The following is a 27,685-nucleotide window of genomic DNA, read 5'->3' on the forward strand; positions in this document are numbered from 1 at the left end:
ATACAAATATAAAGATAGTTGATATAATATGATTAAATATATAGTGTTTGATATGAATGACTACAAAATAATNTTTATACAAATATAAAGATAGTTGATATAATGTGATTAAATATATAGTGTTTGATATGAATGACTACAAAATAAGGATAAATAATTGAGTGTTTGGTGTGATAGATTATAAAAGTAAAAAATTTAAAAATATACCTTAATTTTCAAAACTGCCCTCAATTACTTTCCATACCTACCCACAAGAAATCACCCAACTCTTCACGTGTCTCCCAGGCCCGAGAAAACTTCATTATCTCCAGAAAAACCTTTGCATTAAAAAACTGAGTTGCTGCAAAACAATTACTCATTCGGAGACGGTAGCCGACTTCACCAACTTCATCCGATTTCACGGTCGACTTTTGACATATTTTTGCCTGATTTTTTTAACAGATATGCAAATCCGTGATTTTCGATTGAATAATTTATTTCCTCATTTTCAATAGGTTTTGTTATTTTTTGGGTGATACCGATTTCCTCAAAATTTTCACTGCTCTTGTGTCATTTAGCAAATAAGGTCAGTGCAGAGTCATAAATCTTGTGTATTAGACATAATATCTTGTAAATGAAAAGAAATAATTGTTATTTTTCTTTTGTGTAATTATCTTCTCACCTAATAATTGACTTGAAGTAGAGATCCCATGTATATATGTAAAATTAAAATCCGATTTTAGTTTTATTTCAATTTCTCTCTAATGTGGATTATGTGAAATGTATGTTAGCATAAGAAAATATTATGTTGTGTTCGTAAGAGTTAATTATTGTGTATGAGGTTATTGCTCATGTTGAATGACACCTTCGACATGTCTGATATTGTAGTTCTCAAGGAATTCAGAAGGCCACCACAATGCCAGTGTGGTAATGGTGTCATGCTTTTGCGTCGGGCATGTGAATTTGCCACTCGTCCAGAGAAGCATTACTACATTTGCCCGGCCTCTTTGATGCACCCTAACAAATTTATTTGGTACGATGAATATCATACAATCTGTGACAATGATAACTTGTAGACACAGGCGCAAAACATGAGTCAAACAAGTTGTCATACCACCAAAACATGCATGAATAGAGCTGGATTTAGTCCCGAACGACCCACACAGAACTCGTCATCCACGGTCGACACTTATACATCTAACAACAAACACACATCACTCTCGTCATCAAACTTACCCTTGCATGATACCAATTCCCAAAGGCTGTCCACAGAACAAATTTTTTGCTGCTTTGGTTGTATATGTTTCTTTCTCTGCGTATTACTATTTTTAATTTTGTGCCTTGTTGTGTCAAAATAAAAACATGCATATCAGATGTTTCTGTGTCATATGATCATCACTTGGTATGATATTGTTTGTTGTAGTGTACATGGTATGTTTTGTTAGTTGGGTATTATGTAAGTGTTTTGTTTTGTGTTGCTTGTATGAGACATAAATTTAATATAAATTTGGGTTGCAATCTAATTTTGCTGCTATCTACTTTTTTTTTACTATCGAATGATATATGATTCAATTTGTTTAATATGTGTATCCTTCATTTTTAATATTCTGAAGAGGCTAAAGTCTACATTATAATCTCTTATTGCAATTTATGTAGACATGACTCCCACTGTAGATGGGAGACCTCTACCATGATCAATTAATTGCTCTTTGACATATTTATTGATACTATATTTTTTGTTGTGCATAAATGTGGTTGGTGTATGAGGCTTTAATGCTCACACCGATACAATTTTTTTCAGTTACAAAATTGCTCTATTTAATGACGACTTTGCATTCTCTTTACTGAGACCATACATATCATACCCCTACACAAAGACCAAAGAAGTTTACTCAGCTGCTTATGGTTCAACAATGTCCAAGAAACTGGATACTTCTTCTGAGGCTACTGTTACAAGCAAGTATTATGTTGTTTTAAGTGATAGTGAGGGCAATAACAAAGTGGTAGACCTCACATTAGAATATAACAAAATCATAGACCTTACATCGGACGATGAAGAGACTGAGTGTGCGGTGGAAAATAAAGCAGCAGTAAGCTCTGTTGGGAAAGGTACTGTATTTTCTTGTGCATCTCATCATTCTGGCCCTATTATGTTTGGTGATGGTATAGGGAAGGTGGATATAAACTTTGCACAAGGGAAGGAAAAAATGAATGTCAACTCTTCGAAGACAATGAGACGCAAGTTGAATGGTTTACTGACCAACAAAAAGAAGCGGCTTCAGATTCCAGACTGTGACAACCCATCGTTTCAGCAGTGTAGCTCCCAATCATCTTCATCCCCTCATAAAATTCGTAGGCAAAAGTTAACGTGAACTAAGTATGTATTAGTGTTTTGAACCTCACTTTTTGCTTTGATATGGCTTTGTAATGTGACGCTATCTATGTGTTTTGGATGTCTCGGCTGGTTTATAATACATATATGTTGTTTTTGTATGCCTTAGTGCATAAGAGGCTACTGCCCCTGTACGAGGTTCGAAACAAAAGTCGAATGGTTCACCTAATATTGCAGTTAAATCGTTATGGGTTTGTTATTAGCTAAATTTTTGCAAGATACGTCAATTAATTGTTCATTATTGTTTCACTAATCCCGCTTGTTAGTTTTGTTCAACCCATCGAATAATATATTATTCAGATTTAATATAAAAACGTCAATGTAATGTTACACTTGATAAATTGACATTTACAAATACAAGGACCAACCAAATGATAAGACCTACAAACCATGAATCAAAGGAACAAGCAAATCANTGCAAACTTTACCAAAATACCGTGTCATACTAAGCTGCGGCAAACCTTGAGAATATCATTGCATGGTGGAAGACTAGTTATCAAAAGGCTGTCATGAGCAATTAACAAATCAAAAAGTGTTGAGAAGCCAACGCACCAAAGAAATTCTTGCCTCATCTGGAAGACTGAAGAATAGCTCTAAGTAGCTTGGTCTGTCAACTAGCATTGCTGCAGCTACAACTCTTTCGTTCATGGCGAGTTCGGGAATCCTCCCCAAGGCATCAAACACCTCCTTATTGCCATTCGACTTCCCATCATCTCGGCCACCTCAGTGTCCTAACTTTGATAGTTTGTCAACTAATTTCTCTATGAAATTATTAATGGCATCAACAAACTGATCTTCGCCTAGTGATTGGCGCTTGCGTTTCTTCCCGATAACCTTTTTGCTACCAAAATCATGGGCCGATGGATGGTTGGTTGCAGAAATAGATTCTGGAGCTTCTTCAATTCCATGTAGCATATTTTCCATGATAGTATCCATTTGAGGTGGGTCAATTTGCAGAGGGGGGTTGGGACTCATCCTCTTCACGGCTATTCCACACACGCCTACTTTTGTCTGATTTCTTCACTTTTCCAGATCCAATGTTGCTAGATGCTCCAAAATCCATGACTCTGTATAATATTAGTCAATGCCTGAAATGAGAACATAAATGTTGTTCATATTTTTGTTTAAAAAAAATTATACTAACTTCTGCATTATGATATTCAGTATAACAAAAATAACATAAAAAATTGAATAATTTCAAATAAAATCACATTATGTCTTGCACAACAAGAAGCAAACCACAAAGTATTTCACAACCATTTATCAAATTCTTCACAGAAGACAACAAACAACATGTTCATAATTATAACATTCGTTAATTGTGACACATCGACATGGCCAAGTTATCTCTCCACATATCCCAAGCTACTGAATACTCCATGTTTTCAATGAATTCATCTTCTATTTCTTCATTACAACTCCCGATGCATCTTCAAATTCTTCGATTGGATCGTCGAGCATTTCAGATCGAATAAAATTTTGTAGGAGCATGCAGGCCAAGATCATATGGTTTTGAACCTCAAGAGGGTAAAATTGGGACTCCGAAGAACAGCCCATCGTTTTTCATTAAACCAAAAGCCCTCTCAATAACATTGCGTGAACGACAATGCTTGGAGTTGAAATATTCTTTATAATTTTGTTGTCCACTTTTAGAATTCACCCAATCATTAATATGATAACGGGTTCTTCTATATGGGGTTAAGAATCTTTCTACGTTTCCATATCTATTGTCACATAGATAGTAGCAACCTGTCATCATTGTAAACTATGAGTTTGGGCGCACTGTTATTGAAAATAAAATAATTATATTTGAAGTTATTGACAATATATTATTGATGTATTGATGGTACAAGCAAATATGAAATTTTGGATATTACCTCTCGGAATCTTCAACCCATCTTGTCGATTCATAGAATCTCGGAGAATCCTCGCATCTGCTGCTGAACCTTCGCATCCAGTTAATGCATACACAAACTTCATATCACGATCACAAACACCCAAAACATTAACTGCTATCGTCCCTTTCCTTGTTCTATATTTCGGCTTATCCATGATTGGTACATGAACATTGATATATGTTCCATCAAGAGCGCCTAGACAACCCTGCTAACAATGCAAATAAAATTCACTCCAAGGTATATCGAGATAAAACATATATAGAATGTCTTTGAATCATAGCATACATACCTTGAACCATTTCCATGTTTTGTGCGAGCAAGTCTCATCCACAGGAACCGGCTTCGCAAGAAGTATTGTGTGTAGCATAAGAATTGCTTTAAGTACTTCATGGAAGTGAATGCTTACCGTGTGGTTACTTCGTAAATAGTCGTGTCCAATTATCCTATTCTTTTTATGATGCGCTAATATTGACAAGAACATTGCAACCTTCTCTTCGACTCTGACATATCGATAATCTAAAACCCCGCTGACATGCCTTACCAAGTAACATAGCCTTCCAAATGCGTTTCGACACATCCTTAAGTTGACAACACACTGCACATCACTGGCTTCAATAATCATATGCAAGTGGTTTACTTGAGTACATATTTTTTCTGTCACATTGTATGAAATATCTGTTTGGCGACACCTATGCTTACGTGGTGCTATGAGCTTCTGGTAATACCGTGTTAAAAGACTCAAGAACACAAATGAGCACATCACTGTTTGATATAAAACTAAAGCATCTTGGATGTAATAATCTTCTCCATCCATGGCAGAAGCAGCTTAAATGTTTCTGCTATATGATTAGTAAATGGAATACGAATTCTGCAATAGTAGGAGATAAAACCAGAACGTGGAAACAATCTTGAAACAAACACCATGCCATTAACATATACAATATTCTGCAATAGCAGCATAATTTTGTTTCTGCAATAGTAGGAGATAAAACCAGAAGGTGGAAACAATCTTGAAACAAACACCATGCCACTAACATATAAAATATTCTAAAATAAATTTAGAAACACAATGGTGACAACTGAACTTTGAAACAAAAAAAAAAGTAAATTAAAGCACACAAAATTATCGACACATTAGAGAAAAAAAATAAAAATTTTGAGCATATTTTCGAAAAAGAGGTTATTGCAAAAAATGTTTCAAAAAAAATACGGACAAAATAATTATTCCTTACATCAATGTAGAGATCTCCATCTTCAGAAAATTACTAGTTGGTCGATGTTCATAACAACAAACTTCAAAACAAATAATGGTTAAACTTCTTGAACAAACTAAGCATTCTCATGAAGATCGACACACTAATTACCTTGGACGATGATTGCTACAGCTTCTGAAAGTTATTTTTCTTCAAGTCATCGTACTGTGGTCATGGGAGGAAGATGGTAAAATACCACCTATTTTCCCTGCAGAAAAAAAATTGCCGCTTCTCACTCTTGTAGTGTTTATTGGGAAAAGGGTATTTCAGTAAATATATTTTCTCATCTTTAATAATTTTTAGTACTGGATACTTATCATGGGTAGGTAAGGATCTCTTATCCTCCCAACTTTTCTATTTATCAGAGGCCCAAAGATTAAATTGGGCTGGTTAATCAGTGAGAAGAACAAATGATTAGTAATGATTATGAGACAATCAATTATTTATCCGGCAAACAAAACGAAGCCTAAGTGTATGTTATGATATTTTACATGTTATATTTTTAATTATTTGATAATTATTCATAGTTGGCCTGGTTTATGACTCATTCTCACCTTCTAAATTTGTATCTCAATGTGCCATAAAAATTTAATGTAAATATTAGATTTAATGGGAGATCATGATTTGAAGATGATGGGCTCAGATCCTCAAGAGTTTCGAAGATTAAAGACATTTAAAAAATTTGAAGCTTACGTAATATTGCATTTGTATCCCCGCATTTATCTAGGTTTTGGATATAAACTCAAATATGGATCAAATTAGCTCTCGCTTAAAGATCATCTTTTATTTTTTATAATGCATATGATATATTATAAATAACCAGTATGTGTGTTACTATAAATATAATAACATGAGTGCATGAATCCGACAAACATACGAACAAACATGGAACGACATTTTTAAAAAAATAATGAGACAAATTTTTAGAATAAAATCCTTCATTTTGGATAAGATCCAAAATTTAAATCAAGCCCATTAAAAGAAAAATTAAAAGAAATTTTAACATTTCATTTCCTTCCATCAAAGGTGGTTGCATGTTGAACGTTACCTACGGTCAGTGTCTGATTCACATTATTGGAGAGGCGTGGACGCCGGAAAGCTGTGATTTCCAGTGATATATTTGATGTGAACTACGTAGACCTCCCATGACTTTGACTCATATTATTGTGGGATCTTATCGCGACCGTCTACTAAGATTCAACATTGATGGTTCGGGCTCGACACGTATTATTGGGCTCTCATCAAATGCAAGGCAAAAACACATGAGGGCTACCAGAGGTTGCAATTGAGCTCTACTTTTGGAAATTGTGATTGGCTGCTAATATTCGAGATCTTAATTTAGCAATTGGGTCTTACGTACTTACTAAAACGTCCCTTACCTCTTACTTTAAATAAAAAATACTATAAATTTTTTATATCTTCATAAAGACCGAACCATACCAAAACTCCATATTTTAAAAAATCAAAATTTGCGATAAAAAAATCCATAAATCATCAATCATAAAAGCATACGTCAATCATACGAAATCCAGCGTCTCAACTTTTAAAAACGAAACATATTTCTCTCTTTAAAATAATCCTCAAAATCTTAATCAAAACGTTGATTGTCATAATATTGCGAAAACGTAATGTCTTCAGGAGTGTACAGCAATGATCGATCCACTCAAGCGTCCGAGCCTCCCTCAACATCATCCTCGCCTATGACCATTCAAACTTAGTGAGTCTAACAACTTAGCACGTCCAAACCATACGTAGTAACTCATATTCAGGCTCATGCATCCTTAAAAAATTACTTTTTAATAAAATAAGTTTGCATAAAAACTCTTAAACATATAATCATTTTTCGTAACTCAGTTAAGCACATAATATCATAAAACATTTCCTCATCATAAATCATTTTAGTAAAATTTGACCTTTGAAAGTGACTATCATTTATCCTTTATCATTTATCTTGTATTCAATTGATCGATCTATAAACCATGGGAGCTGGCGGCGGGATGTCAGCAACTCTTGTTACAAGGTCGTGGCCTAAAATAAAGTAAGTTCGCCGCCCCTTCTTAAGACAAATCCCACACAAATCCTCTGAGTCACAGTCAATTCACATTCTTCAAAATATTTTTCCTTTCTTTTTATTTATAACATATCATATCCTCCAAAATCATAAAATAATCAATTTCGGGAAAATCGCTCAACTGTAGCATTTATCGTAAAAATACCATAAATTCGCCATAATCATTTTAAAATCGTGTAACATGTGTTATGACCCCCTCAGGACACTGTCAGGCCATTCAAACTACTCGAGACGTAAAATGACCATTTTATCCCTAAAACCCTAACTTACCCATATCAATTTTTTCCTACGTTCCTTGACCCGAGCCTATCTCGAACCATCATATAACATTATTTTTGAATTCTAATAATTTTCTTAAACGATAACTCGAGCCCCTCGACTCAGTTTAACTATTAGCCTTAACCGCTAAACCGTAATCCCGTTTGTAGCCCGAATTGACTCGAAACTTAATAACTTTTCTCATGAACAACCCTATCTCTTTCTTTCCCCCAACCCGCCAGCCTTAGGCCACAAACCAAGCCCTCAACACTTCCCTATCATTCTATCCTTTTTCTAGCCACGCTAGGTCTCCCTAGGACCATGACTCGATCCAAAACAGAGCCTTGATCACGTCTGGACAACCCGCACGTAGCCCCTCCCTCGCAAGTGCCAAAACTGAAGCCTCCCATGCAAATAATCTTAACCGAGGCTCGGTATTTTCCCCTCTCATTCTAGTCCTCTTCTAGCCTACATGGGAATCCCTTTACGAATTTTAAATATCATTTTCCTTGCCCTTAATGGTAGCAAGTCCCTAGGAATCATAACGCGACTCAAACATGCATTAAAACATTCAAAACTTTAAAAATAAATCTTTCAAACATTAATAAAACTTGATCATCATTTTTTCATAAACATGCATAATATGGTTTAAATGATGCAAAAAGAAATGTTTAGAACGTTCATTTGCCTTTAAAACACTCAAAATATGATTATCGGTGCTGTGGAACATCGGTGACAACAAAAGGCGATTTCTACCCTTTTTCTCAACAAAAACATACCAAAAACCCATCTTAGGATGCAAGGGAGTCGAGTGATCGTTGTTAGAAGAAAGAACGAGGAAGAAAAAAAAATCGAAACTTCCGCATTGACAAGCCTCCTAGTTTCGGCCATTGCACCACTTTCAATTTACGTAAATTGTGTGTGTGTGTGTGTGTGCCTTTCGGGGTGTGTGTGTGTGTGTGTAGGGTTTAGGGTTTAATTATTTTTAAAAAAAGCTTCTTGATTACTTAATTAATGAGTTTAATAAACCCTAGTTTTTAATTAATTAATTAGACCCATTAAGATCAATAAAATAATTAGGTCTCAAATTTAAAAGATTTTAAAAATACCTATTTCCAAAAATCCCGTATAAATTACATAAACTCCTTACTCCCACTAATTAATTTAAATTTGATCTTAAAAATGTTATAGTTCTTAAATTATTTAAAATAAATATTTTCTAAACTAAAAATAAAAATTTAGCTTTTAAATCTTTAACACCTTATTCGTCTTCGGTCCTCCGTCCCCGGCCAACCATCAAAATTCACGTGAAAGTCTTTAAATTATGATATCAAGCAAAATTACACAATTAATCATTTAGTCAATCAAAATATATCATTCATGCTTCCAAAATCATTTAAGTAAATTAATTTAGCAATTTAATAATTTTCATGAATGCGATTTACCTAACCAAAATTTTGGAAGTTATAACTCCTCCCCCTCCTAAATAAAATTTCGTCCTCGAAATTAAGACTCACCGAATAACTCCGGATATCGACTCCTATTATCAGTCTCGGTTTCCCAAGTAGCTTCTTCCTTCGAGTGATTCAACCACTTGACTTTGACCATCTTTATCACCTTATTCTGCACCATTCTCACGGTCTCTCCTATCTGTTCAAAATTTGTGTAGGCCTCTCTTCATGAGACAGGTTCGGTGGTGTAAGCTGCAGTGGCTCAAAATTCGATCCATGTGAAGGATTTGACATACTTGCGGAGCATAGACATGTGAAAAACATTATGAACTCCAGCAAGATTAGGTGGCAACGCCACTCTATAAGCTAATGCTCCCACTCTGTCTAAGATCTCGAATGATCCAATGAATCTTGGGATAAGCTTGTCTTTCTAGCTAAATCTCATAACACCCTTCATATATGATTTTTTCACGAACACATGGTCTCCGACTACAAACTCGAGATCTCTTCTTCTTTTGTCAGCATAACTTTTCTGTCGGCTTTGTGCAGTCTTCATCCTGTCCCGGATTCTGACCACTAAATCTTTTGTATGCTGAAAATTTTTGGTCCTATCGTAGCTCTCTCTCCTACATCATCCCACTGAATAGGCTATGTGCATTTCTTTCCATAGAGTGCCTCATATGAAGTCATTCCTATAGACGACTGAAAACTGTTGTTATAAGTGAACTTCACTAGATGTAGCTTCGGCTCCCAACTTCCTTCAAAATTGATCGCACATTCTCGGAGTAGATCCTCTAGAATTTGTATGACTCTCTCTGACTGACCATCTGTCTGTGTATGAAACGTTGCACTGAATAGTAGCTTAGTTCCCATAGTAGAAAGCAGGATCTTCTAGAAAGATGAAGTAAATCTCGTGTCTCTGTCAGACACTATAGAAACTGGGATTCCATGTAGCCTGACTATCTCCTGAATATACAGCTCCACATAGTGCGTCATGAAGAAAGTCTTCTTTACTGCAGAAAATGTGTTGACTTAGTGAGACGATCAACTATCACCCAAATAGCATTGAAGCCCTTTAATGTCTTCGGTAAGCTTACTATAAAATCCATAAAAATGTTTTCCCACTTCCACTCAGAAATAGGAAGTGGTATGAGCATCCCTGTCGGCCTCTGATGTTCTGCCTTTACTTGCTGAAAAGTTAGGCATTCAGATACAAAATGTATGATGTCTTGTTTCATAACCGGCCACCAATATAGTAACTGCATGTCCTTATGCATCTTTGTGCTTCCTAGATGTATAGAATAAAATGTATTATGGGCTTCTGTCAAGATTTTATCTCCAAGGGAATCCAAGCTAGAAATCCAAAGTCGGCCTCTGTATTTGACAAAATTATCCTCAGTTGAATATAACATCCGACCTTTAGACTCATCTCTCTGTCATCATTTTTGTAACTGCTCATCTGTAGTTTGCTCGGCTCGAATTCGATCTCTCAAAGTAGATTGCAATGTCAGAGTAGATAGATTTGGAGCATTGTCCTTAGTATACATCTCAAGATTGAACCTCATAATCTCCGTCTGAAGGGGTTTTTGTACTGGTAGCTGGGCTAAGAATGTGGTTTTTCTGCACATAGTATCTGCGACTACATTAGCTTTCCCAGGATGGTAGCTAATATCACAGTCGTAATCTTTTACAAGCTCTAACCATCTTCTCTATCTCATTTTCAGCTCCTTCTGGGTGAAGAAGTACTTGAGACTCTTATGATTGGTAAAGATTTTGCACTTCTCACTTTACAAGTAATGTCTCAAAATCTTCAGAGGTAAAACAACTGCTGCTAGATTGAGGTCATGAGTCGGGTAGTTCTTCTCATGCACTTTCAATTTTCCAGACGCATATGCAATAACTCGATCCTGTGGCATAAGAACTGTGACCAAGCCTAGCTTCGAAGCATCTGTATACAGCACATACTCTCCTTGCGCTGATGGCATAACTAAAACTGTTGCCATAGTAAGAGCTTGCTTCAACTGGTCAAAGTTGTCCTGACAATCAGCTACCCATATGAATTTGTCATTCTTCTTCGTCAGAGTTGTCAAGCGCACTGCAATGGAAGAAAAGCCCACGATGAATTTGCGATAATAGCTGGCTAAGTCTAAGAAACTGCATATCTCAATTGCATTTCTATGCAATGACCATTCCTTGACTGCCTCGACCTTAGTTGGATCGACCTACACTCCATAACTCGAGATAATGTGGCCTAAGAATGTCACATTTTCCAACCAAAAATCGCACTTGTTGGAAAGGCATACAATTTTCGATCCTGTAGTGCTTGTACTGCTATTTTCAGGTGCTGACTTTGCTCCTCGAATATATCAAAATATCGTCTATGAATACAATGATGAACTGATCAAGATACATATGAAATACATGATTCATGAGATCCATTAAGATCGTTGGAGCATTGATAAGTGCAAGTTTTGCATTTATATTACCCAAAGAATTGGTATGAAAGTGTGCGATTATAAAGCAGATTTTCGTGTTTTTGACTGCTGTTTATGTCATTGCAGGAATCAAGCATTGGCGCATAACTTGTGACCAACGAGGTATAAATTAAATTTTAGATGGAAGAGTGAAAGGCCGAACAAGAAAGCAGGGGAAGCACAAGCGTAAAAAAAAATCTCGTGAACAGTACCACGTGTGCAGCTGCACGAGAACCCACGCCACTGCGTGCGTGGGCCTGCTCAAAACAAAAGAGCGAGCACATGGGTGAAAAACACAATTTTACATGCTTTTCTAGGGGTTTTCGCAGTGATTCACACACTTATATAAATGAAAACTCTAGCCATGAAAAAGAGGGGCCGCAATCACGAACAAAAATCCACAGAACGAGAAAGAGAGCGGAAGAACGAAGATGAAGAGCGCATCTACCGGGGACGGACTCGCAATTCTGATTCGATTCTTCTTCCCTTCTTCTTACCTAATTTTAGTCTATTAGTGATGTTGAAAAACATGAATTTGTTTTATCCTTTTCCCGTTATGAACTAATTTCTTCAATCTAGAGGACGATGTAGCTTGGTCGAACCTTTATTTATGAATTATCGACTTATATATGCGAATTTGTTCTTGTTTATTTATATTTTTTGGATTTCATTGCGTTCAATTCTTTGATCAATAATTGAATTGTCATATTTATTTGAGATCTATCACTCGGGAGATGAGATTTTGAATAGGATCGTAGGAAAATAAATCGTTCGTGTTTATAATGTTCGGAAGACCGATAACTCCAATGAATCCATTAAAAGAATTATTGTGCGATTGACATTATTTATTGTTTGCTTTTTGATAGGGATATTGAAATTGACTTTAGATAATTGATTTCTACGGACCACTTGGGAAAGAGAGTAGAAATAGTTGAGAATTCTTGGGTAGCAAACACGTCGAAATTATAAATATTGATGTCAATGATAATTGAATATAGTGAAGACCAAGTGAACTCGTACCTCTAGATTCTTATTCTCCTGATTTTAAAACTTTTGCGCGCTTTCATTAATTTTAGTTCGTAATTAATAACAAACAGTCTAGTGAATTTTCTAAATAAAGTCTGATTATTTTAATTGTGGTACTTAATTTATAATTAAATTGTGCTCCTTGTGGGATCGACATCCGTGCTCTACCGAGTACTAAAATTTGACACCGTTCACTTGCAGGTAGCAAATATTGCAACAAGTTTTTGACGCCGTTGCCGGAGATTGTTCTATTTAATTTTAATATTTATATAGCTACCAATTAGTCTAGACTTTAATTTAGATTTATTTATTTATTATTTATTCACTAATCTAGTTCTTCTCTGTGTAGTTTATGCAAAAAACTCGGAGCCTCGACTCGTTTATTTTAGACCCAGAAATTGAAAGGACCGCAAAAGCTTTGAGAAAAGAACGAACAAAAGAGGTTAAATGAATGGCTGAATACAGAGAGAACGAAAATCAACTCCTTCCTGTAGTGCCTATCAGAGAGCATTTCAAACTGGTGATCAACGCCCACTATTTTGGCATAGCTCGCGGAACGATAAATGCTAATAATTTCAAGATAAAGCCAGCACTGATTAACATGGTTCAGCAGAACCAGCTTGGGGGAGCAGCAACTACAGATCCTCACTTGCATCTGAGGACGTTCCTTGAGATTACAGACACGATAAAAACTAATAATGTTCATGATGATATTATCAGATTGGGTCTGTTTCCTTTTTCTCTCGGGGATCAAGCTAGAGGTTGGCTCCAATCACTACCGCTAAGGAGCATAACTATTTGGCAGGAATTGGCTACAAAAGTCCTTGCAAAATATTTCCCACCTGACAAGTCTGCACAGCTGAAGATCGAGATCAACACCTTCCAGCAGAACGAATATGAGCAGCTGTACGAAGCTTGGGAACGTTACAAAGAACTGCTCAGAAGATGCCCACACCATGGATACAAAGACTGGGTGCAGATTGAGTTGTTCTATAACGGGATGAATGGCCAGACATAGACAACGGTTGATGCAACCATTGGTGGTACAATATTTGCGAAATCTTCTGACCAAGCATACGATTTGCTTGAGTAGATGACTATCAACAGCTAGTAGTGTCCCAGTGAGATATTGGGAATGAAGAAGAAGGTTGGGTTGTATGTAGCGGACCCCATCACTGCACTTATTGCACAAGTTTCTGCACTTACTACCCAACTCGCAGCAATGAATAAAGGACAATATACATCTGAAGTAGTAGCTATAGCTACGAAAGAAGGGCCAAGCATGGAAACAACACATTACGTCAATAATCATGGATATGGTGGCTATCGAGGTAAATCTTTTCCTAAGCAATATCATCCTAGCCTACGTAAACATGAAAATTTTTTGTATGCCAATGACAAGAATGTGTTGAATCCTCCAGGGTTCAATACACCAAAGATATAAGGCAAACCATCTCTTGAGGATTTGTTCAGTACTTTTGTGAGTGAGTCTTCAAAGAGGATGGAGCGGACAGAGACTAGGCTTGACAACCTAGAGACACACATGGCAAATGTTGGTACTTCTTTTAACATCATTGAGTCACAAGTTGGGCAGATAACAAGGCAACTCACATCTGAATCTTCAGGCGCAGTACCAAATACTTCAGACACAAATTTGAGAGAAGTGAACGCTGTTTTCATAAAACATGAGGAGATTGGAATAGTAGAGGGAGAACAGGAGAAAATTGAGTCCACACCTATCCGGGAAGAAGAGTCAGCTCCAAGCAATGGCATCCGAGGTAAGAAAGGTAAGAGATACGATTTGGATCAATGCATTGATATTTCTTTACTTCTCTACCCTCCACAGATTTATACAGTTGAATGCTGAGTTTCAAAAGAAAAATGTCTTGAAGATTTCAAGAACCTATACATTAAAATTCAGTCTTCAGATCAGGAGGAAGTGGCACTTACTGAAGAAGGCGATGAGGAGACACAAAGAAATCTTCCACAGAAGCTGCAAGATCCCGAGAAATTCATTGTACCATGTGCAATAGGGGGCCAAATGGTGGGAAAATCTATTTGTGATTCAGGGTCGAGCGTGAATGTAATGTCACGTTCTCTTTACGAGAAACTTGGACTGAGCAGAATGAAGCCCACAGATCTAATCTTGCAGTTGGCAGATAAATCTATCAAGGTACCGTTGGGTTTTGTGGAAGATGTTGAAGTTCAGATCAATAAACTGAGGCTGCCAGCGGATTTCATTGTGCTTGACATGGAGAACGGTGAGAATGCTCCTATAATTCTAGGACGACCATTCTTGGCTACTGCTGGAGCCATCATTGATGTGAATCAAGGAATGTTGGCCATGGAGGTTGAAGGTTAGAGGGTGGTAATCAAGGCATTCAAAAGATCATATGATCCACCTTGAAGAGGAAAGAGAGTTTTGAACAAAGCGCTATGTGGGAGGCAACCCACGAAATTTTATATTTTTGCACTTTTATTTTAGTTACTTATTCATTTTATTTATAATTTTTAGTCACATGATTTAAAATCATTTAGAATAATAATATTTTAATGAGCAGATCTGTGTGATAAGCGGAACACCCCAACGATGAAAGAAAATGAGGATAATGACGAGTACTGACGCTCGTCGTCACAAGTATGAATTGTCCTAATTTTTTAATTTTATTTTTTACATACATTGAGTACAATGCATGTTTTAAATTTGGGAGGTTTAAATTCCTGCTACTTGAACTAGTGGGCCAAGCGTGGAAGAAGAATCAGTAGGCCAATGACGATAATTCTTGCCAAAATGGTTAAGTCAGGGTGCATGTGTAAAAATTCTTAAAAGTTCACAATCATTTGTGCACTTTCGCCATGATCATTGATACGCCTGATAAGGAGAGAACATTTATTGCATGCTATGTGTTACTGAATAGACGACATTGTAGAGCCCAAAATCAGTACACGTAAATCTCATATATTTATTTAATTGTTAAATTATTTATTCAAATTTAAATTAATTTTTAGCGTTGCATGGTTTATTCAAATGCATTATCTTAAATTATTCATGGTTATTTGATGCACGTTAAATTANAGAATTCTTGGGTAGCAAACACGTCGAAATTATAAATATTGATGTCAATGATAATTGAATATAGTGAAGACCAAGTGAACTCGTACCTCTAGATTCTTATTCTCCTGATTTTAAAACTTTTGCGCGCTTTCATTAATTTTAGTTCGTAATTAATAACAAACAGTCTAGTGAATTTTCTAAATAAAGTCTGATTATTTTAATTGTGGTACTTAATTTATAATTAAATTGTGCTCCTTGTGGGATCGACATCCGTGCTCTACCGAGTACTAAAATTTGACACCGTTCACTTGCAGGTAGCAAATATTGCAACAAGTTTTTGACGCCGTTGCCGGAGATTGTTCTATTTAATTTTAATATTTATATAGCTACCAATTAGTCTAGACTTTAATTTAGATTTATTTATTTATTATTTATTCACTAATCTAGTTCTTCTCTGTGTAGTTTATGCAAAAAACTCGGAGCCTCGACTCGTTTATTTTAGACCCAGAAATTGAAAGGACCGCAAAAGCTTTGAGAAAAGAACGAACAAAAGAGGTTAAATGAATGGCTGAATACAGAGAGAACGAAAATCAACTCCTTCCTGTAGTGCCTATCAGAGAGCATTTCAAACTGGTGATCAACGCCCACTATTTTGGCATAGCTCGCGGAACGATAAATGCTAATAATTTCAAGATAAAGCCAGCACTGATTAACATGGTTCAGCAGAACCAGCTTGGGGGAGCAGCAACTACAGATCCTCACTTGCATCTGAGGACGTTCCTTGAGATTACAGACACGATAAAAACTAATAATGTTCATGATGATATTATCAGATTGGGTCTGTTTCCTTTTTCTCTCGGGGATCAAGCTAGAGGTTGGCTCCAATCACTACCGCTAAGGAGCATAACTATTTGGCAGGAATTGGCTACAAAAGTCCTTGCAAAATATTTCCCACCTGACAAGTCTGCACAGCTGAAGATCGAGATCAACACCTTCCAGCAGAACGAATATGAGCAGCTGTACGAAGCTTGGGAACGTTACAAAGAACTGCTCAGAAGATGCCCACACCATGGATACAAAGACTGGGTGCAGATTGAGTTGTTCTATAACGGGATGAATGGCCAGACATAGACAACGGTTGATGCAACCATTGGTGGTACAATATTTGCGAAATCTTCTGACCAAGCATACGATTTGCTTGAGTAGATGACTATCAACAGCTAGTAGTGTCCCAGTGAGATATTGGGAATGAAGAAGAAGGTTGGGTTGTATGTAGCGGACCCCATCACTGCACTTATTGCACAAGTTTCTGCACTTACTACCCAACTCGCAGCAATGAATAAAGGACAATATACATCTGAAGTAGTAGCTATAGCTACGAAAGAAGGGCCAAGCATGGAAACAACACATTACGTCAATAATCATGGATATGGTGGCTATCGAGGTAAATCTTTTCCTAAGCAATATCATCCTAGCCTACGTAAACATGAAAATTTTTTGTATGCCAATGACAAGAATGTGTTGAATCCTCCAGGGTTCAATACACCAAAGATATAAGGCAAACCATCTCTTGAGGATTTGTTCAGTACTTTTGTGAGTGAGTCTTCAAAGAGGATGGAGCGGACAGAGACTAGGCTTGACAACCTAGAGACACACATGGCAAATGTTGGTACTTCTTTTAACATCATTGAGTCACAAGTTGGGCAGATAACAAGGCAACTCACATCTGAATCTTCAGGCGCAGTACCAAATACTTCAGACACAAATTTGAGAGAAGTGAACGCTGTTTTCATAAAACATGAGGAGATTGGAATAGTAGAGGGAGAACAGGAGAAAATTGAGTCCACACCTATCCGGGAAGAAGAGTCAGCTCCAAGCAATGGCATCCGAGGTAAGAAAGGTAAGAGATACGATTTGGATCAATGCATTGATATTTCTTTACTTCTCTACCCTCCACAGATTTATACAGTTGAATGCTGAGTTTCAAAAGAAAAATGTCTTGAAGATTTCAAGAACCTATACATTAAAATTCAGTCTTCAGATCAGGAGGAAGTGGCACTTACTGAAGAAGGCGATGAGGAGACACAAAGAAATCTTCCACAGAAGCTGCAAGATCCCGAGAAATTCATTGTACCATGTGCAATAGGGGGCCAAATGGTGGGAAAATCTATTTGTGATTCAGGGTCGAGCGTGAATGTAATGTCACGTTCTCTTTACGAGAAACTTGGACTGAGCAGAATGAAGCCCACAGATCTAATCTTGCAGTTGGCAGATAAATCTATCAAGGTACCGTTGGGTTTTGTGGAAGATGTTGAAGTTCAGATCAATAAACTGAGGCTGCCAGCGGATTTCATTGTGCTTGACATGGAGAACGGTGAGAATGCTCCTATAATTCTAGGACGACCATTCTTGGCTACTGCTGGAGCCATCATTGATGTGAATCAAGGAATGTTGGCCATGGAGGTTGAAGGTTAGAGGGTGGTAATCAAGGCATTCAAAAGATCATATGATCCACCTTGAAGAGGAAAGAGAGTTTTGAACAAAGCGCTATGTGGGAGGCAACCCACGAAATTTTATATTTTTGCACTTTTATTTTAGTTACTTATTCATTTTATTTATAATTTTTAGTCACATGATTTAAAATCATTTAGAATAATAATATTTTAATGAGCAGATCTGTGTGATAAGCGGAACACCCCAACGATGAAAGAAAATGAGGATAATGACGAGTACTGACGCTCGTCGTCACAAGTATGAATTGTCCTAATTTTTTAATTTTATTTTTTACATACATTGAGTACAATGCATGTTTTAAATTTGGGAGGTTTAAATTCCTGCTACTTGAACTAGTGGGCCAAGCGTGGAAGAAGAATCAGTAGGCCAATGACGATAATTCTTGCCAAAATGGTTAAGTCAGGGTGCATGTGTAAAAATTCTTAAAAGTTCACAATCATTTGTGCACTTTCGCCATGATCATTGATACGCCTGATAAGGAGAGAACATTTATTGCATGCTATGTGTTACTGAATAGACGACATTGTAGAGCCCAAAATCAGTACACGTAAATCTCATATATTTATTTAATTGTTAAATTATTTATTCAAATTTAAATTAATTTTTAGCGTTGCATGGTTTATTCAAATGCATTATCTTAAATTATTCATGGTTATTTGATGCACGTTAAATTATTTCTCGAGTTTTATGTTTCAGGCGATTATTCGATGCGGGGTCGAGGAAAAGGGACCGGTGACGATTTTGGCAATTTTAAACGTGGTATTTTATTTTAAGTTAAGGATGAGGCATTTTAGATAATTTATAAAGTTTTTGGAAATTTTAAAATTAGTACACGTAAATCCTTTGATTTTTCCAAGAAATTTTGTTTGTTTTCTTCAAGGAAACTAGTGCCACGTTCGTCTCGGATCGTCTCTCGCATCACTCCTTCTTTGGTATCGTCGTTCCGTTATTTTTAAAGATCAAAACGCATGCATATTCTATTATTCATGCGTCGATCTCGTCATATTATGTGTTGTGATGTTTATTATGCTTAAAAATCCATATATGATGTACAAAGTTTGAGTGAAAATTTGTTGGATCGATTTTTGAAACGTTTTTTGGTAAAAAAAAACTCAAAATTTAATGTCATTTTAATTACGGTGACTTTTTTGTCGATTTTCTGGAAAAACTTTCAACATAAAAAACGTATTACTTTTTGATACCTTCAATTTGACAGTAAATTCGTAATTTTTGAACAAGAAACGAGTGAGTTATGATTGTTTTCGTGGGACTGCTCAAACTACGTTTTTATGAAAATGTGTTCTTGACGTGTTCTTGAAGTTTACTTGTTGCAAGCTTCGATGGGAACCGTCAAGTGATCATTGCTGCATTTAGGTATATGGAGTATGATGTTCGGATGAGTTTTGATGCTTCGCTTCGTGTCAATAGTCGTTGGTTGCTTTAGAAATTGTAGGAAGCATTTGGTGTCAAAATTTGAGTTTATGGGTTTTATTGCGTTGCGTGTGGTGCGCCATTTATTTGGGAACGTTTGGGGCGTTTTATGGAGTCGAGTCAGTGTCATAGCATCCTAGGATGAGTCTCGATGGATTGGTTCATGATTCATATTATTTAGTTAGAAGTATTAAGCTTCAAATCGTGGAGACCAGTACACTCGGCGCCCGAGCGGAAATTTCTTACCGCCCGAGTGCCTCTCTTTCTGTCCGAGGGTAGAGTTCCAGAAGACCTGGCGCTCGAGCGATAAGATATTACCGTCCGAGCGCAGGGTCAACTGGAGGAATATTGGGTTTTCATTTAGTTGTATGTTCTAATAGTGAGTCCATGTCCTTTATTGTTTGGGAAACGTTTACACGTCATTTTAGAGTTTGTTTCGGAGTTTGAGGTCATGGGTTAGTATGACTAAACGAGGTCAAGTCCCAAGTGCTCTAGAAGGTCATAAGCCATTTATTTACTTTGGGATTGAGTACGAGCAGTACATTTAAGTTATGAAAACTAAGCACTTGATAATGTGTTAGTATGTGCACCAGTTTCCCCAAACGAGATCCAACGAATCCCTCAACGCCATGTAAGTATGTTCGACGTGCAAAAGAAAATACTTTTAAGTTTTTGAGGTATGCTAAATGTCCTGTGACCAAATTATGAATGGGTTTGGAAGTCGGTGAATGTGGCCGAGGACCTCTCCACCCCGGTAAAGAATGACCAGGTTTAGATCAGGATTGGAAAGCGATAAAGCATGACCAGGGACCAATCCATCCGTTAAAGCATGAACGGAGATCTCATGTATGTGGTAGTGGACTTTTCCTGCCAGCTCATTACTGTTGTTTAGTCTGATCAGGCACTTTTATGTATAGGTGACTTGTTTTGAAACATATCTATACGCAAAATGATGAAGTTCATGTATGTTCAAGTATGTACGATGCAAGCATGTTTAAGAAAAGTTTTACGTTGATGGCACGTCTACGATATGTATGTATGTTCAAGCTTTTGTATGCATGTTAAAGTTTCAAGTATGTACGCCCTATTTTAAAGATGCATGTGGTTTTATTACGTAGTACTTGTTATTTCCAGTTTACACATGTTGAGTCTTTAGACTCATTAGATTTGATCGATGCAGGTGAGGACGAGTATGAGGAGACGAGGGGTGGGGACCAGTGAACTGGCTTGGACTGTGCGGGAGGCTAATCCCGAGGACCGCCAATGTTTTAAGATTTTATGCATGATGATTTTAATACTATGACTTTCATGAAACGTTTATGATGTTTAAACGATTATTACTTTTTGTTGGAACATTTCATGTTCGTAATCTTGATTTTGATATTAACAAAACTTGTTATTGTATTTCTAACATATTTACTCACGTGTGAAATTGCAAACACAAGAAGCAAACTGAAACTGAATTCTGCACAAACTGAATTTCTAACAAGATTTGGTATTTTGATGATATCTCTCAGCTAGATGATCCAAATGACAATCCGCCAACTTGACTGATCAGAAAACTCAATTTGAAACAAGTCGTATTTCACATCAGTTTGGCAAAATCGGATGTTATCATGGTCTAACTGATCGCTGAATTACTGAAATGAACACACGAAAACTGCAATCAGTTGGGTATGAGCAGCTGCGGTAGTTTTGTCATATCTATCAGCTCAGTTATTGAAATGAAGCGATTTAGTATGCGTTGAAAATATAAGACAATGATCTACAAATCATCTTCACAAGTTAAAGTCTGAATCGAAGCTTAAGATGCTGATAAAAGACAATGAAGCTATTGGTTTTGCACAACTTGAAATCATCTAGGCTGATTTCAGCACACCAGCTGAAACTGAACTGAACCAGACCAGACCAGTTGAACTGAACCAGACCAGACCAGTTGAACTAAAGCTGACCAACTGAACCAGACCAACTAAACCAAACCAGCAGCTGACCAGCTGAACCGAACTGAACCAGCAGTTGACCAACTGAACTGAACCAGCTGCTGACCAGTTGAACTGAATGACCAGTTGAGTTGACCAGAGTTGACAAGTCGGGAAAAATTCCAGCAAGGCGAATTTGACCGTTGCAATTTCAGAAATAGTACAAAAAATTTCCAAACGGTCATATTCTTGTGTCTAACGTATATATCATTCTTGGGGCTTATAAATACATCATCATGAAGATCAAACAAGAGCTTTTGAAGGGGATTCAAAGCATGGGCAGTTAGCATTAATATATCAGCTAGTTGAGAGCACAAGCCCTTGTGTGAAGATACTTGAGATGTACACTGTAAATGATAAATTTCTCACACACAATCACTCACACATATACAAGAGAGTTGAACTTCAAAGATTAGTTGAGTGAGTCTTGCACAAAGACAATAAACTTGTGTATGTAGTCTTTGCATATGAGACATTAAACAATATGCTGATTGTGAGGTGCTGCCTACAATCTTGAGTGCTAGGAGTTCAGTTTAGGCAGTGGGTAAGTCCTAGCTGAGTGGGTTTGTACAAGTAGTTATATAAATCAAAGTCTTCTAGTGAATCCTTCCCAAGGGGAAGAAGGGATGACGTAAGAGCATTTGAAGTCTCCGAACATCCATAAACAAATTCGTGTCTATTTTTTTATTGCAATTACTTATCATTTTCATAAGTTTTAAATATGCATTGTTGAAGCATTTTATGTCTTCTTCAAATATCAAAATATTGCATACCAAGTGTTTGAAAAAATGCTTCAACTAAAATATTTTTTACTCATTCAACTTGCATATATTTTAAATGCTTTACAAAATATATTGCAAATGTTGTGGCTTTTTTTATTGCAAATGTTTTTAGACTAGCCAGTTAGTTTAATGCAAATTTGAAAGTTTATTTTGTATTTAAGAAAATTTTTATTTTTCCAAAAATTTTAAAATAATTAAAAGTACGGTACGCTACAGTTGGTATCAAAGCCGTGTTCTTGTAAAGGGTTACGCCTACTGCCAGTTGCGAGATGCTCACGAAGTCACACCTCAAGTCTGTAAGTTTTAAGGTTCTAAATTATTTCATGTATTAAGCATCCAGTCATGATTTTCAGCATGTGTATGTTTAAATTCAATTTACGGGCATCTTATGATATTATTATTGTAACGTACCGTACTTTTTACGACTTAAAATTTGCGGAAGAATAAAAAATTTTCTTGATTAATTAATGAACCGCCAAAGTTTGGTAAAATAAACTGTACGTCTCAACACAATGTCTGCCAAAAGTATTTGCTTGAACCTCAAAATCATAACATAAAAATCCAGAGTATTTTCAACATTTTAAATATCATTAAAACTTCAAAACACGGCGGTCCTCGGGTTTTGCCTCCCGCTCAGTCCAAGCCTGCTCCATGATCAACACCCCTAGTCTCCTCGAAATCATCCTCACCTGCATCGATCAAGTCTAGTGAGTCTAAAGACTCAACACGTATAAACTGGATGTAACGAGTAATACATAATAAAACCACATGCAACTTTAAAATAGGGCGTACATACTGAAACTGACATACATCAAAACTTTAAAGTACATACATACATAGACGTGCCATCAATGTAGAACCTTTCATAAACATGATTGCTTCATACATACATGAGCATACATAACATAATTTTGCGTAGAGGCATGTTTCAAAGCAAGTGACCCATAACATAATCTCTTGATCAGACTAAACCACAGTACTGGGCTGACAGGGACGAATCCACTGCCACATACATGAGATCCCCGTTCATGCTTTAACGGGCGGATTGGTTCCCATTCATGATTTAACGCTTTCCAATCCTGATCTAAACCCGTTCATGCTTTAACGGGGTGGAGAGGTCCTCGGCCACGTTCATCGACTTCCAAACCCATTCATAGTTGGAGAGGTCCTCGAACACGTTCTCCGGCTTCCAAACCCGTTCATAATTTTGTCACAAGACATTTAGCATACCTCAAAACTTAAAATATTTTTTTGCACGTCGAACATACTTACTTGGCGTTGAAGGATTCGTTGGATCCCGATTGGGGCCACTGCTACACATGCTAACATGAGTTCAAACCCTTATCTTTCATTGCTTAGACGTAGGTACTCGTTCTCACCACCGAAGTAAATAAATAGCTTATGACATTCTAAATCGCTCGGGACTTGACCTCGTTTAATCATCGTACTAAACCATGACATAGAACCCCCAAAACATATCCTATACTTTATATTAATAACCCCAAAACAAATCCTATATTTTTACATAAGTAAATTTTAACTATCGTACTAAACCATGATATAGAACCCCGAAACAATTAAAATAAAATTAATTTTTTTAAATTTTTTTTAAAAAAGGGACGTGCTGGAAATTCGCATTTTGAAGTAAAAAGGGCACGGACCCCGTGCCAGGTCCTGCTACGGGTCCGTGTATGTGCTGGAATCGCGAAAAACGAAATTCCCTACACTTGTGACCTAATCCTACCTCAAGACCCATTCTTAGGATGCTAAGGCACTGATTCAAACTCAAACAAACGCCCCAAAACAACTACACATCACAAAAAACGCAACCCAATCCCTGAACACGACCTTTGATACAAAAACAATTTCTACGGCTTCTAATACAACCAAATGCCTAACGACACGAAACGAAACACCAAAAATCATCCCAACATCATTCTCGATATACTTAAACGCAGCAATGATCACCCATCGATGCCCAACGAAGCCTCCAATAATAAAACTTCAAGAACACATCAATACATAATTTTCTGAAAAAGTAGTTTGAGCAGTCCCACGAAAAACACCATAACTCCCTCAATTATTATTCATATATTTTAAATTTACTGTCAAATCGAAGGTATCAAAAAGTTCTACAATTTTTGTGTTGAAAGTTTTCTCAGAATCATGACCAAAAAGTCGCAGTATTTCAAAAGACAGCAAAAACGTGATTTTAGATCCAAAAATGGTTTCAAAATTTATCCAACCATATTGGCTCAAACTTCTACCCAATATTCACATGGTTTTCATACAAAATACATCGCAACACATACTATGACATGATCGATGCAGGAAAAACAGAATATACGTGCCTTTTGATATTTGAAAACACCGTAACGACGATACCGAAGCGGAGATGGCGCGAGGATTGATCCGAGAGGAACGTGGCGCTAAAATCTTTGAATAAAACACACGAAAATTTGCTGGAAGATGGAGAGGGAACGTGGCGGCTGCTTTAGACCCCAAGAACCCTAGTTTTCTCTCTTTAAAAATCTGAAATAAGATGCGTAGGGTGTATTGTGTGTTTTTGTGTGTGTAAAAACATGTAAGTGTGTGTGAGTGTGTGTAACGTGTGTGTGGGTTTTTTAATTAGGATAAATCTTGCTAAATTAACTAATTAAAATGATAATAAAAGGTTAACACACACTAATTTTATAAAATTCTACTTTTTAACAAAATAAATGCACAAGGTCAACTTTAAAAGTTTTAAAATTTTAAAATTCACCTAATAATTAAATTAGGCTTTAAAATGCTTAAACTTAATAAATTAGTTAAAATGCCCCAACCTCAACTTAAAATAAAATACCACATTTTAAATTGCCAAAATCTTCACCGGTCTTTTCCCTCGATCCCGCATCGAATAATCGCCTGGACATGAAACTTGAAAAACATTTTAACGTGCATCACATAAACATGAACAATTTAGAATAATGCATTTAAATAAATCATGCATGGCTAAAAACTCATTTTAAACTTAAATAAATAATTTAACAATTTAATAAATGCATGGGTTATACGTGTACTGAATTTGGGCTCTACAATTATTATGATCGTGTATGTTGGGTTTACGTGTTGAGTAAATTTGGAACAGTATACCTCCTAGACGTATGGTTAACCGTGAAGCAAGGGAGGAGGACAGAGAGGCTCGAGATGAAGGGAGAGTCACTTCCCCTCGCCCACCTCTGGATATGCAGGCACATATGCTTGTAGGTATGACTCAGTTCTTCACACAGTTTGCGGGGAACCAGGCTGCAGTGAACACAAGGGCGAGGCCCAGATCAGAGGCTGTGTATGAGAGATTTAGGGGGATGGATCCGAAAGAGTTCTCGGGGACGACTGACCCGATGGTGGCTGCGGGATGGATTAAATCTATCGAAGTGATTTTCGATTTCATGGAGCTGCAAGATGCAGACATACAGGGTCAGGTGTGCCGCATTCTTTCTATCAGGAGATGCCAGGATTTGGTGGGAAAGTGCGTCAGTAGCAGTTAATTTGTAGACCTTGAATTGAAATGGGTTCAAAGAAGTGTTCTACTCCAAGTACTTCACTTAAGAAGTACGATCTAGACTGACCAGGGAGTTCATGGCGCTGCGACAGGGAGACAGCAGCGTATCAGAGTTTGTGAGGAAGTTTGAGAGGGGGTGTTACTTTGTGCCCCTAATAGCTAATGATGCCCGAGAGAAGTTGAGGCATTGTATGGATGGGTTGCGGCCGATCTTGCGCCGTGACGTTCGAGTTGCTGGTCTGACGACTTATGCAGTTGCCGTGTCGAGAGCTTTGGCGGCAGAGCAGGACCAGAGGGACATTGAGGTCGATAGGTAGGGCAAGAGGCCCTATCAGGCACCTCAGCAGCAGCAACAGTAGCGACCTCAGTTTAAGAGGCCATTCCAGGGGCAGCAGGGAAAGAGGCCAATTCAGGGACCGCCAAAAGGAAAAGGTCCTCTTCCACAGCAGATGGCTCCTCAGAGGCCCGGTGAGTACCCGGTGTGTCCGAAGTGCAACCGCCAGCATCTGGGACTGTGTTTTTATGGATCGGGCAAGTGCTTCAAATGCGGAGCCAGCGACCATATGTTAAGGGAATGCCCACAGTGGAGGCAGCCGACCCAGGGGAGAGTGTTCGCCATGCAAGTAAAGGAGGCGAACCCAGACACGACTTTGTTGACTGGTAACTAATTTAATTCAGCACAGTATTAAATTTTGTTATGCATGTTTCGAACTTGATTTGGGATCATTAGTGTGTTAGTTAAAATTTTGGTGACTTGGGATAGAATTGTCTACTATACATGAGGTTAAGATTAGAAGTTTTGAGAAATAAGTTTTGTATTGTGCTAACGTCTCTCAGGAAATATTTTCATTAAGAGAGTCGCCACAAAGGCCTTGATAGACTCAGGGGCCACTCACTCTTTTATCTCGGAGAGGTTCGCTAATTTTTTGGACAACAAGTCCATTGGGCTCGACGTGAGTTATTCAGTGACAGTCCCATCAGTGGAAGAATTATCAGCTACTAGCGTGGTCAGAGACATCGATCTTGGGCTATAAGGCCACCTAGTGTATGCCGAATTGATTGTGTTGCCGATGCCAGAATTTGATATTATTTTGGGAATGGACTGGCTGACAAAGAACAGAGTTATCATCGATTTACAGAAAAGGTCAGTATTGTAAGACCGTTGGGAATGGAGCAGTTTCTCTTCGAGCCAGATAGATGGAGAAGTTTCCCTTGCATTATCTCTTGCATGCAGGCTCGGAGACTCATTCATAAGAGATGTCAGGCTTTCTTGGCCAGTATTATTTCAGCACCTGATGTGCCCACTCCGTCTATATCGGATGTTCCAGTAGCCAGAGATTTTCCTGACATTTTTCCAGAAGACGTCACCGGACTTCCACCAGAGAGAGAGGTGGAGTTTGCTATTGATCTTGTGCCAGGCACTGTGCCAATTTCTAAGGCACCGTATCGTTTAGATCCAGCTGAGATGTTAGAGCTCAAACAGCAAATTCAGGAGCTCCTAGACAAGGAATTCATCCGTCCTAGTTTCTCACCATGGGGCGCACAAGTGCTCTTTGTAAAGAAGAAAGATATGAGCAT

At 37.4% G+C, this 27,685-nt stretch overlaps 2 protein-coding genes and 1 long non-coding RNA gene across 3 annotated transcripts; 2 read left to right on the forward strand and 1 right to left on the reverse strand.

Annotated features, from left to right (window-relative positions):
* Window positions 1-333: 333 nt before the first annotated feature.
* LOC140985570 (uncharacterized) lies at window positions 334-27,685 on the forward strand. The gene is made up of 3 exons (XR_012176796.1): window positions 334-402; window positions 868-1,391; window positions 27,676-27,685. It is a non-coding gene; the product is annotated as an uncharacterized lncRNA (long non-coding RNA).
* On the forward strand, window positions 1,589-2,371 carry LOC140985805 (uncharacterized). The gene is made up of 2 exons (XM_073453738.1): window positions 1,589-2,088; window positions 2,149-2,371. Exons 1-2 carry the CDS (start codon window positions 1,893-1,895, stop codon window positions 2,349-2,351), a joined length of 399 nt encoding a protein of 132 aa, XP_073309839.1. The 5' UTR covers window positions 1,589-1,892; the 3' UTR covers window positions 2,352-2,371.
* Window positions 3,891-5,083, reverse strand: LOC140986530 (uncharacterized). The gene is made up of 3 exons (XM_073454819.1): window positions 4,559-5,083; window positions 4,249-4,474; window positions 3,891-4,120 (listed from the first exon to the last, which is right to left on the reverse strand). The coding sequence occupies exons 1-3, from the start codon at window positions 5,081-5,083 to the stop codon at window positions 3,891-3,893; spliced, it is 981 nt and encodes a 326-aa protein (XP_073310920.1).

Source organism: Primulina huaijiensis, chromosome 10 (genome assembly GCF_012295235.1).
Source record: "Primulina huaijiensis isolate GDHJ02 chromosome 10, ASM1229523v2, whole genome shotgun sequence".
NCBI classification, from domain to species: domain Eukaryota; kingdom Viridiplantae; phylum Streptophyta; class Magnoliopsida; order Lamiales; family Gesneriaceae; genus Primulina; species Primulina huaijiensis.